The sequence below is a fragment of the Pelobates fuscus genome, chromosome 4 (genome assembly GCF_036172605.1).
Source record: "Pelobates fuscus isolate aPelFus1 chromosome 4, aPelFus1.pri, whole genome shotgun sequence".
NCBI classification, from domain to species: domain Eukaryota; kingdom Metazoa; phylum Chordata; class Amphibia; order Anura; family Pelobatidae; genus Pelobates; species Pelobates fuscus.
In genome coordinates, this window is record NC_086320.1 from 157,787,616 (window position 1) to 157,800,460 (window position 12,845).

Genomic DNA, 12,845 nt, shown 5'->3' on the forward strand with positions numbered 1-12,845 from the left:
TTCCTGTGTGTCCAACTCATCTAATTACAAAGACATGTCTGTTAGTCCACCCATTGTACAGCGCTGTAGAATTTGTTGGAGCTTTAGAAATAATAATAATTATAATAATAATAATCGTTTTAATTTTTAAAAATGACAGTCATCCAATTAGTTTCCAACTACATTTTCAAAACACAAGACAGAGTCCGGAAAACAAAAATATAGCAGGAGGCCAAAAACTGAGACTGTCCCATGAATCTCACGACAATTATCGTAAGTATGACTGAAATGTTCCTGTACAGGTCTACAGGCTGGATCCTATAGCAGTAAAGTACAGGAAAGGTACCTTACACAGAAGACAATATGGAAGAATTGGCTGTTTTAAAGGAACACTATAGTCACCTAAATTACTTTAGCTAAATAAAGCAATTTTAGTGTATAGATCATTCCCCTGCAATTTCACTGCTCAATTCACTGTCATTTAGGAGTTAAATCACTTTGTTTCTGTTTATGCAGCCCTAGCCACACCTCCCCTGGCTATGATTGACAGAGCCTGCATGAAAAAAAAACAGGTTTCACTTTCAAACAGATGTAATTTACCTTAAATAATTGTATCATAATCTCTAAATTGAACTTTAATCACATACAGGAGGCTCTTGTAGGGTCTAGCAAGCTATTAACATAGCAGGGGATAAGAAAATCTTAATTAAACAGAACTTGCAATAAAGAAAGCCTAAATAGGGCTCTCTTTACAGGAAGTGTTTATGGAAGGCTGTACAAGTGACATGCAGGGAGGTGTGACTAGGGTTCATAAACAAAGGGATTTAACTCCTAAATGGCAGAGGATTGAGCAGTGAGGCTGCAGGGGCATGTTATATACACCAAAAGTGCTTCATTAAGCTAAAGTTGATCAGGTGACTATAGTGTCCCTTTAAACATTTATTAGCACCATGTGTTCTGTGTAGTTAGACATATATTAAGATCTGGAGTTAGATGTGAGATGGTTGAAGATTTCCTTTCTATTATATTATTAGGCCTATAAAATAGTCCCAGCTTGGGCTATAAGTGTGGGTACTCAGTAGGGGTTTTGCCACATACCTGCTTTGCTACATGTGATGGGTCATTCTTATAGGGCTACTCCAACCAGCATAATCACTTCAGTGATTTGAAGTTGTCTTGGTGGTAGAAGTCAATATGTGCAGTGTTTCTGCTTGAAACACTGTACATACAGAGATATTTTTAATTGAGTTCCAGGGGCTAGTTGCACCCCCAACACTTGTAACATTGGCAACCCAAAACCCTTTTTCGAACTGCCTAATGTCAATTCTGTGCATATTTTGCATCTGAAGGCAGCGTGTCTGCAGAGGAAAGACTGTTTTCCCCTCCATCCATGTGGGTGCTCCATCCCGCCTCCCACTGCTTCTTTTATTATTTTTTTAAATGAAGGTATCCATCTTCCCTTCACTGGCTCTGTGATTGGACAGCATGAGGCTGATATTTTGTCAGATGAAGACATGGAAATCAGAGCTGGGAGCTTTGCCCGGTGCTGGATTCCAGTTAAGCTAAAGTTTCCCTTTGCGTTATTCTGCAAGCGGGGAGGGGTCAGGAAACCTACTTCATAGTGCCTAAGAGGACATTTTATAGAGATTAGCTATCCCCTCAAAATGGCTGGAGTAACCCTTTACTATCCATATAGCCCTTTAAGGATCCTTCACACAAAGAATTGCAGAGGATTTCATTTTTACGTTTGATGTTTATTTAACTAGATTCTTGCTGCCATTAATCTATTACCCGACCCCTCACACTTTCATTCCCGCTTTCACTTATTTCTATTCTTCCCCCCCCCCTTTGTTTCACATTCATCCTGTTTTTCTTTCTGTTGCACTCATGTCTCTCTCTCATAATGTTCTCCTCTTATCTTTCACTTATGCCTTTCTCTCCCTTTTACCTATCTGTCTCTCTTCCACACTTTCATTATCTATCTTTCTCTGCTTCACATCCCCTTCCTCATTACCTTTTCTTTCTGTGTTGCTCTCACATTCAGCCTCTCTCTCTTCCATTTCCCATTTCTCTCACTCTCTTTCTCCTCTCTCTTTTACTTCCATTCTTTCCCTCTCTCCAATCTTCTTTTTCTGTCTCATTTTCTCCAAAGACAGCCCACCAGTTCTGGAGGCTGGATGTCTTTAACTAGGAAGTGGATCCATATTCCAGGGGTGAAGTCTTGTTTCCAACCATGTTGTAAAAATCACCAGCAGCCACAACACTGCGTACTTTGACTTTAAATAGTTCACTGTGTGTGTTGCACTGTGCATTGTCACCATAATAGTGATCCTTACCTTGTGAGAGAAAATGTATGTCTTGTACATCAAGAGAAACTTTCAAGAGTAGAAAACAAATGGCTCTACAACTCAGACATAAATATTTCAATTACTATAAAATATCTACCTAACATTTTTATTTGAGCTTTTAGTGTAATTTCTGGGAATGTATCGGAAGGATTGCAAGATCCTGCATGCTATATTATGCTGCATTCTTGTATCCCCTCAATATTTCTGTAAAGCGTGAATTAATATACGTAAAAGGTAACAAAGTTCATTCTATTTAGGTTTCCCTGAACCCTAGTGTATATGCAAAATTGCTGTTCAGCCACAATTCCATGTTCTTCCAATGCAACCCTTGTTTCAAATAAATATTACGATTACGTTTTTGTTTTTTTCTTCAACTGCAAATTATTCATTGTACAAACCATCTTTTGAAAGCTTTAACGCCAACAACAGTACTATTTTCACCAGCGATAACTAAAAAATGGGTTACAGCAGACAAACATGCAGGATGGAATGTACTGGTAAACAGCACGTACTATAATAAATGCTAGTAGTACGCAAATAAAAAGGGTAGGGTCAAGTCAAACTGAATACTAAAAGAAGAGGAACAGGTTGTAATGATCCAATTAAAATTCTTTATGTATTAATTACAGTATATATATATATAGACATGACATGATACATATATACAGATATAGAAACATGCATATAATTTAGATGGGTGTATAATGCTATAAACTTGCAATTAGTTTTAACATTCTATATAATAACCATCTGCGTAATATATTCTTAGTTTGTGCACTTTACGTCATTATTTATAAATGACTAAGAAAATGTGGTTCAATCCCAATATTCCATGTTGGTAATTCATATATTTTTCTAAATTGAGTTTTTGTATTTTTGTTCACTGTATGTGCTCTACATATACATGCTTTTTAATCGTGTTTTTTTTTTTTTTTTACTAAACTAAGCTGTTATCATTCAACAGATTTTTAAAAAAATTATATGTCCTCTTTTTTGTAGTTCCATTAAAAAAAATTAAAAAATAGCCCCTCACATTGAATACAACTGATCATTTGAAATTATGTCCTTAAGCCATTGCATGCTTTTTATGAAAAATAAGATGTAAGTAATAATTAATTAAATATTGCTTAATATTACTAATGCTGAGTTTATAGATAAGATTACTGTAAATAGATTAACTATCAATCTAATGGGGCAATCAGGTGGTCCTCAAAGAGCAGCTCTCAGAAATAGCATGACTTGGTGTCACTTTAAAGGGTTACTCCAATCCTTTGGGGGGGGGGTGGGGGGGACCGTTTGGTGTAAAATGCCAATTTGAGCACTATAAATAAAGTACACCTCACTGTTTCTAACATAAGCTTCAAAAAAAGTCTCGGCGCTGACTTCCATGCTTCCAGCTGACATTGCATGGACCTAGTGTGGTCCAATCACTGGCTCCTCGGAGAGAAGCCTGTGATTGACAATTTCTCCACTTCAGAGCACATGCACATGCTCTGGACCCACGAGGGGAGATAGGGAGTCAGGAGGAGGTGGGAGGGTTTAAAAAAACAACAACAAAAAAAAACAAAAAACAAGCAAACCTGGTGTTTTAAGCACTGAAGTGGTCATGGTGATTGGAGAAACCATTTAAAGAGTGTAATCTATAAATTATAATAACTAGTAGATGACTCGTATTATACATAGTTCACACTTTCTGGGCTCTACTGTTATCTAGTCTATGACTATCATACCATGAGCAGTGGGGCGAGCATTTATTCCCCCAAATGAACCAATGGCACCCCACAACACCTAGCTTTCACCTGCATGCTTGGCATTGTGGGGTGCAGTATTTGGGAACAAGACAGTTCCTTGAAAAGTGCTTCATCCAGTCCAGTGTGTAGTGTCTGAAAAACATCTCCTGGGAGTAATAGTCAGGCAAATTAATATTAATCTATACATTGGCTGGAGATTTTGCTATTACAGTGCAGAGATTATATTTATACTTAATTGCTTGGGAACTTGTCATCCAGATGTTTTGTTTTTTTGTTATTAGAGATTCAATTTAAGTGAGAAATGACAGGAATTATAAGTCAATTTAAAGTTAATATTACATTTAAGGACAAAGAAGTTAAAATGAAAAGAGAATTAAATAATTTTCCAATATGGCTATTTTGGACTACATTTTGAAGTTAGCCTTGAATTTGTTTTGGATTCCTGGGAATTCTGAAATTAATAAATAACACTGTAAGCCCATCAGGCAACTGGCTGACATTCACATTAGTGGATCGTTAAAGGCCTTAACAATATGAATCACTAATTTCACATTCATTTTTTCAGTCTGGTTGCCAAGCACCTAAGTTTAGCAGAATTGAGTGTGGGTACACCGGGTAAATCTAGTAGAAGCTTTACCTAATATATTGTTAGAGGATGTTTTCAGTTTATTGCTAAGATGAGATGACATTTGAGGATCTCTTTGTTCCATGAGCAAACACAATATGGCTAAAATGGATTGCATATTGTACTTTGTAACATCTGATATATATATATATATTTTTTAAATTTTTAAATATTACTCTTTGAGTGTGCCGGAAAGGTTAGCAAAATCTTCCCGTGTCAAGGTTGAAGCAGATGACAGCTGCACTTTGGCCTCAAAGTTCTGATTATACTCAATGAATTAATGAATTCTAAGTCGATGATTCAGCTACTGACAAGAGTCAAATTACAACAAGTCTGTTCAAATAAGCCTGCTGAAAAAGAAATAACTAGCATTCAGTTTCTAATTTCACGTGGTCTTTCACTAAATTTTGAGATTCTTTTGCTTAAAGGGACACCGTAGGCTATAGTTGAATTCCTATTTAATACATTATAGAAATATTACAAAAATTTATATAGTAATTCAAAATACTTGGCAAGCTAGAGTAAGCTTGTGAGTTATTTTTTTCATGGGTGAAGCATCTAAAAGACATGAGCATGGTTGCTGTACATGCTTATCCATGGTGCATGAATTTGGTCTTTTAACGGCTTCAGACTCATTACAGATCAATGTGAGTCCACTTTAAGCTTTTCCAAATGCACGAAGGGCAAAACTAAAAGAATGGTTTTGTTTTCTGGATCAGATTTCCTTTATTCTGCAGCACTTGTTTGTATTCGCAGAAATTTTACAATGAGAAGGAGAGAAAAAAAGAAAAAGAAAAAGCTGTTCAGGAAAGGGATTATTGTCCTTTTATAATATAACTCACACTAAGCTTATCTCTGTGCTTCAGTTACAGCATTCCTTCCAGATAAAGCGGCTTACAGAAAGAGTGATTATAATTTAGTGAGTTACAGTCAAGTGATCCTGTTCATGAAACTGATAGTGTTGCTACCAAAGTCAGTTATACTGAAATAGTTTGAGCTGTAGTCTTTACTTTCAGAAGCTGTATCCATTTGTTTTTATATACCTAACCGTAGAAAGTCAGTTTGCTGAGAAAATCAGCCATTTGTTTAAAAAAAAAAAAAAAATACTCACAAAGACAGAGCTGAGGAAGTGAGCCACAGCTCAGGAGAGATGTAGACCCTGGAGGCATATGCAGAAATAAGGGAGAACAGTAGCTGAACACAGTAATATCACCAACGAAATTCTAACTGAGGAGTTTTGCCATACCAGATAATGTTGATAAAGAGCATTACATTTTTAATGAATAAAAACCACTTCTTAATGCAATAGAAAATAAAAATAAAAAATAACCGGGGAAATAACTGGTTTAGGAAGTTCTAAACATTCAAACCACATCCAATTGCCCTTCCAGGATTAAGGTTTCCAGGTGAATGGTCTTCTAACTCTATAAAAACCAGACACCATCTTGAAGCTAGTAATCAAAAGAAGTGTGCTGCCCTTCAGCTCAGTTCGGATTCCGTACTACTTTTTGAGCACCAAAAACCGTCTGGGTCACTCTACGGGGAGGGCGGACCTTAACACTAGGACGTAATGTCACATCCTCACGTTACACTCTGCCTTCGCCATCAAGTGACAGGCAGAAATATCCAGTGCTGCCCTGTGCAACTGCTTTAGTATTTTTGTTTTTTTTATTGTGTTTTATTAGAGTTTTGATACTCAGGATACAACTTTGCCATGGTATGACAGTAATAACATGGTTATAACAATAATAATTATTTGTGGGGCTGCAATGTTGGCTATTGAGCAATCAATTTGGAGTAGTGACTAAGAGCATATTGTAACGAACCCTGATGTGGTAGCTAGTGGTTCGTCTGTTTTTACCCAAACTGCTAAGAGCATGCGTGATTATAGCTCGCAGTTTGGGTCTCCATTCGTCTCTTTCCCAGCAGAATCCCCCAAAGTAGTGAACAGGTACCCAAACATCAGCGGAAACTTGATGAAGGGTGTAACAGGAATGAATCTTTATTGTGCCACACTGGCTTTTATACAATTCTCCTGGCAAGAGGAACACACCCTGGACCTGATGGAAGACAGGGACATAACTTATTGCAGCCAATGACAGTACAGGGACAAACAAACAGTGACACTTCCAGTACAAACAGTTATTTCCCTCCTCTCTTTAACTGGGTCAGATAAAGTAATAACTTAATTATCTCTAGGCAGAGGGAACATAATTTCCCCAAAACTTAGAAAACACCCCAAAACATACAGGACCCCCATAAATGTCACATCCCCTGATAGCCCTGATCTGGGTGACCAACATATCCAAAAATCACCCAGGTCAGTTCAGGGGTCACACAGGGAGAGCGCTTAATTGATGATTTCCTTTTGTAATAATGAGCCAGAGGGGTGGTCGGTGGTTCGGTAATTTGAAAACGACCGCACAAATAAACGAAAATGGGAAAATAAACAAAATATTGTCCGAACAAAGTTTAGGAAATTATGGTATTCTCACACATATGGTATCAAAGAACATTATACATTAGTCTAATCTATAGACCATAAACAGTAACATTGTGGAACCAGGAGAATCAGCGTTTGTAGCAAGTGCTCAGTGCTTGGTTTGTCTTGCGCTGAAGTTTGACGGCTGTGAGCTGTCCAAAGGAAAGAGTATGACAAGCTTTTCTTTGGCCCCATGCTGCAATACATTGCCTTCATCCCTGGATTCATCCTTGTCTGCCTCTGGTAAGTTCAACTGACGGAGGAACCTCATTTAGTCATCAGTGGAGGACAGGATAAGCGTCTGGGTCCCCGCGGTACCACCAGGGATCCATCCACCCCCTGACTCCTGCGTCCAGTAGTTTGGCAATTGGTGCCAGCGGTCTCCATTTCGCAAGCGCTGCGGACGGGAGATCCCCATATAAGGCTACAGTGCTAACCTCCATTTGCACAGTGCCCAGGTCTCTGGAGCTGGACATGATAGCGGAGCGGGTCGCCACATTCTCCGTGACTGCTATAGGGTCTCTGGGTGCATCTCCTGGAGCTGTTGCAGCTTTTCAGATTCTGAACGCAGAAAGTATCATGGTTGTGTCAGTGCATCCTTTAAGGACCATTGTGGACACTAGGCAGCGGATGTAGGGCAGTAGGGCACACTTTCAGGTATTCCTTGGAGGCGGATATTCCACCTTCTATGCCGAGCTTCCATGGTTGTGACAGTCCATGTGAGTTTCTGGACTTGTGAGGAGAGATCCTGCATTGAGTCATGGGAGTGCTGTAGTTGGTGCTCCCTTGCACTCTCAGGTTTCCTTTGCTGTGAGCCACTGTTTGAGATTCCCAACTTCCTTCTCAGTGCAGAGCAGGTCAGCCTTCCACACTTCCTTCATTTCTGTTATGAGGTCTCTTATGTCCCTCTTTGTTGCAGGGGATGATTCTTCCTCCAATTCTGAGTCGGGATACTGGGCTTCAGCATCTGCCGGAGGCGAGGTAAGACTCTCTCGGTCATCCTGGGAGTCTCCTGAGGCCTCCTCCTCACTGGGAGCTGCAGGCATCATCTTGGCGGTAGGGTACGCCTCGCAAATGAGAGACGAATATCGGTCATTTTTGTTGTCTCTGGAAGGCGACATTTTTTATTTTTGCGCCCCATTGAAGTCTCTGTCCGAGAGGTGTGTGTGACTGTTTATAGGAGCGATTTGTCGGGTTATTGGCCTACTTTATCATGTGCTGATACTGAGCTCCACATACACGCATCTTGCCAGCACGGCAGATGGCCACGCCCCCCCCCCCCCCAAGCATGTTTTAGCAAATGTAAACATCTCAACTTAATCATGAATATTCTGTCAAACACTTAAGATAATGTGTTTACTTTTCCAAAAATCTTGTGAATACATATGCATACACACACACACACACACACACACACACAAACAACAAAAACACCAAAATTTTAAGAAATTCTTTATTAAACTAAATATAAAAAGGACAGAAGTTGTCTACCACACTGAACATCTGAGTTCTTTCCTGCATAATGTGGAAGCAAAATCCATTTTTCTTATAAAGTGAAAAAATAAATAACTCTTGGAATTTGAGTATATACGCCAATGTGCAATAAAAAAGTAGAGCAGTTTTCTAATTAGTTTTGACACAATGTCTGTGCAAAGAAACAAAAATGCATAAAGAACACATTTACTGCTACATTAAGGCAATAAGAACATTATATTAATAACATTTTCCAATAAAGTGACAGTGTAATTATTTCCCAGCTTTTGATTTAGCTGGCATTGCACCCATAAAAGGCCTGCTAGGTTTTCCTACAGACAGGAGTGTTTGTTTTTTATTTTGCTCTGGCAAGAGTTTGGCTCCTTCACATCTTTGGATTGACCTATTCCCAAAGAGCTAAATCAGGTCTGTGAGAAGAGGTAAAACAAACAAACAAAAAAACAAAAAAAAAACACACAAACACAAAACAAATTCGATCGGATCATAAAAAAGCAAAAAACGCTATCTCCTAGCAGACCATAATGCCCAGGGGACGAAAATGGGAGAGGAAGAACACAAAAATAAAGACACAAACAATACAAATCTACACAGCTTGCAAACCCCATCCCTTTCTCCCCCACCCCCCAAAAACTAGTGTAGGGATTTCCGAATCTGCAGTTTCATATTCACAGAAGGAATATACAGAATACTACATTGGTTTTAAATTGATGCCATACCAGGAAAATAATCCATGTGGTAGTCTCCTGGGTTAGACAGTCCCAGTCAGTTATTAAATCATTTGATTGACTACCTAATTCGTGTTTAATGAAGTATTAATTATAGCCTGTTGATATAGTACATTTTGAGACACAGTGGGATAATGATTGTTATAATCATTGTTTTTAATGTGCCAGGGAACTAAAGCAGCACAGCACAAACTTTCCTCTTTGACCTATGCAATCTACTGCGTCTACCCAGATAATCGTGCACTGCATCAACTGGGTCTCGAAATCTAAAAGAAATAATTTAATGATAAAATGTGTTAAAAAAAAATAATATATATATATCTAAATCACTCTTAGAAAACAAATGGTATCTTGAAACTAGCATTGCAAACTCACTACTGTATTATTTTTCTAATACTGCATTATCTACTCTGTTTTTTGTAATGACAGAAACAAGTGTTAAATAATAAGATGGCTAAAAAGGTGACTTAAAATTCTAAAAACGAAGAAAAACAAAACACAAAAACACCGAACTCCCAAATGTTAACGTTCCGTATTACTTTCGGAAGTGGCATTATTTGTTTAGGCTGTGCTTTCACTATTATTCCCCATGTCTAAAAGTTCTCATTTTTTGGCTTCTAATGGTTTTCTTTCCTTTCTCTTTCCTTTCTAAAAAAAAAAAAAAAAAAAAAAAATCATAAATCACAAACTTATTGTACAAAATTAAAATCCAATAATACAAGGGGGAAAATATAACAATCAAAACCAAGACCAGTATAGTTCTACACATTGCAACACAATGCTCTATACTCCACATTATTGTATGTGTGCAACTGTTATGTCACATTTAGATTTAAAAGAATACTAGAACAGGCCTGATGCTTGAAAGTACAACTGAACAATATTGCCTGCAAGCTTTTCTATTAAAAGTAAAACACACTGGACAAAGCAATGGAGAATACAGTCAGATTACAATCAGTCTCCTTGTGGACACATGCTCCAGGTCTTCGCCAAAAATCTTTAGTTGTAGCAACAATCAATGGTTGTAGCACTTGTTAATTGAGGCATGGCCTTTCAATGGCTCTTTAGCAGTTTAAGTTCAACATTCATCATCTTGGCCAAATGCGACAGGAGGTCTCCTCTAACGTCAGCTGATGAGCCACTGGCCACTTCTGGAGTGGTTGATGGCGCTGTACATAAATGGAGTTCTTTTGTCGGTTAAGTGTCACAGCAAGCTTGTCAATTTGCTTAAATTACAGTAAGATTCAGAAGACTTGTGTGTGTTGGAAGGTATACATGCTGTACATGCTCCACTGAAGCTCTGCATACAGGACACGACTGTGGGTGAAAAGAAAACATTTTAATACCTTCTTTCTCCATTTACCAATCATGTATTATCAATGCAAAGCAGCCTGAAGTGAAATACTGCATGTATGTCTGAACATGAATTTCCCTCACACTCACACACAAGCATTTCAGTTCTATTTTGTAAGGTATTCTATGCTCCGTAACTGCAGGAACCATATATTTCAATGAGCCAATTTCTACCTAGGGAAATAACCTAGAAAACATTTACAGTACAATAAATTGTGTTTAACTTCAAAAGCTGACAAACATATCAGCCTTTACATGTTTAGGTATGCAGTAGTCTTAACAAAAAAAAAAAACACACACCTTAATACATTCATGTACTACTAACAAATATAAATCAACCATGGTTTGTTAAATACGCAGTCTGTCTACGCAGAACTACTGTATTTTCTTTCTAAATGGAATTCAATCCTTCAGAGAAAACAATAACTATCCCTTACTGAGATAGTGAGTGATATACTAAAGTGCCTGAATAAAAGCAGCTCAACACAAAAAGTGGAATACCTTAATCCACAATAAAGTGCAAAATATAAGAATAAAAAGGTATAAACAATATACCAGCAAGTGGAGCGCTATAATGAATATTAATATAAATAATGAGGGGGTATACTCACCCCTCCAACATAGTGATACAATGTGTCCAAATGTACATACAAAGTAAAACAACAAAAAGAGAGAATATAGTGCAGATGGTTTACAAAAATAAAAAATGAATAATAGTAGCAATTGGTTGAAACCACTCACGTGGGTTGGAGCCTATAAGCTATTGGCTCCGTAAGTGACTCCTTTTTGCTCTTGAGGCAGCAACACACCCCTTTATCCCAAACGATGTTCTCCCGAAGATATGGAACAAGCAGAGAGAGAGAACCTCATAGGTGGTATTGTACAGATAGTGTATACAAAATAGTGAGATAGTAATTGTTATGCTCACCTTAGACAGAGCCTTGAATTCCTGGCTCTGAGGTTTGTTGGCAATATGCTAATTTATTGGGATAGCATTCCCCACATAGTGTTCCTGGAGGCTAGAAAGGACTATATGGACTGATATAAAAAAATAACGATTTATTGTAGAGATAAAAAATAATAAAAACAATATTAAGACTTCTCAAAAGCATATAAGCTAAAAGGTAGAAAGTCCAAGTATAAAAGTCCAAAACTCCAGCTAAACGCGTTTCACTCTTGTATGAGCTTCCTCAGTAGCTGTCTCAGTAGCTACTGAGGAAGCTCATACAAGAGTGAAACGCGTTTAGCTGGAGTTTTGGACTTTTATACTTGGACTTTCTACCTTTTAGCTTATATGCTTTTGAGAAGTCTTAATATTGTTTTTATTATTTTTTATCTCTACAATAAATCGTTATTTTTTTATATCAGTCCATATAGTCCTTTCTAGCCTCCAGGAACACTATGTGGGGAATGCTATCCCAATAAATTAGCATATTGCCAACAAACCTCAGAGCCAGGAATTCAAGGCTCTGTCTAAGGTGAGCATAACAATTACTATCTCACTATTTTGTATACACTATCTGTACAATACCACCTATGGAATTCAATCCTTGTCCAATATCAAAAAGGATACAATTTAATTTGCCAGTTCTGGTAAAAGCCCCACTCCTAGCTCTTTCGCCCCCACGAAGGACAGCCCCTTGGATACGTGGGATCCTTAATACATGCTCTTGTGACCCAGGCGTCAGGTAAGTAAATATTTATTCAATCCAGATAAAAGCTAAAACCAGCAATGGGATAAGAGTCTGTGAGCTCACTACACTGATGGGGAATGGATGCAGCAGAATACAGTAAAATTTTAAAAATCCGCCGCCCTTCTCCTTCTGGATGTGGTCCGTTCGCTTGGTGTATATGTGAAAGTCACTTCCGCGTTACCTGATCATGTCACCCAACAGTACTGTTTGTTTGAGAAAGCCCCTAGAGGAGTCACGTGACCATGTGATCGGGTAACGCGATAGTGACTTTCACATATACACATAACGAACGGACCACATCCAGAAGGAGAAGGGCGGCGGATTTTTTACATTTTACTGTATCCTGCTGCATCCATTCCCCATCAGTGTGGTGAGCTCACGGTGGACTGTTATC

At 38.1% G+C, this 12,845-nt stretch overlaps 1 protein-coding gene across 1 annotated transcript in view; it reads right to left on the bottom strand.

Moving 5' to 3' along the window:
* Nucleotides 1–9,818: 9,818 nt before the first annotated feature.
* The window catches only part of MYLIP (myosin regulatory light chain interacting protein), a 35,662-nt gene continuing 32,635 nt past the window's right edge, over nucleotides 9,819–12,845 (bottom strand). Inside the window, exon 7 of the mRNA XM_063451700.1 lies at nucleotides 9,819–10,721. Coding sequence (XP_063307770.1) covers nucleotides 10,632–10,721 — 90 coding nt within the window. The 3' untranslated portion in view covers nucleotides 9,819–10,631. The remainder of the gene's footprint in view (nucleotides 10,722–12,845) is intronic.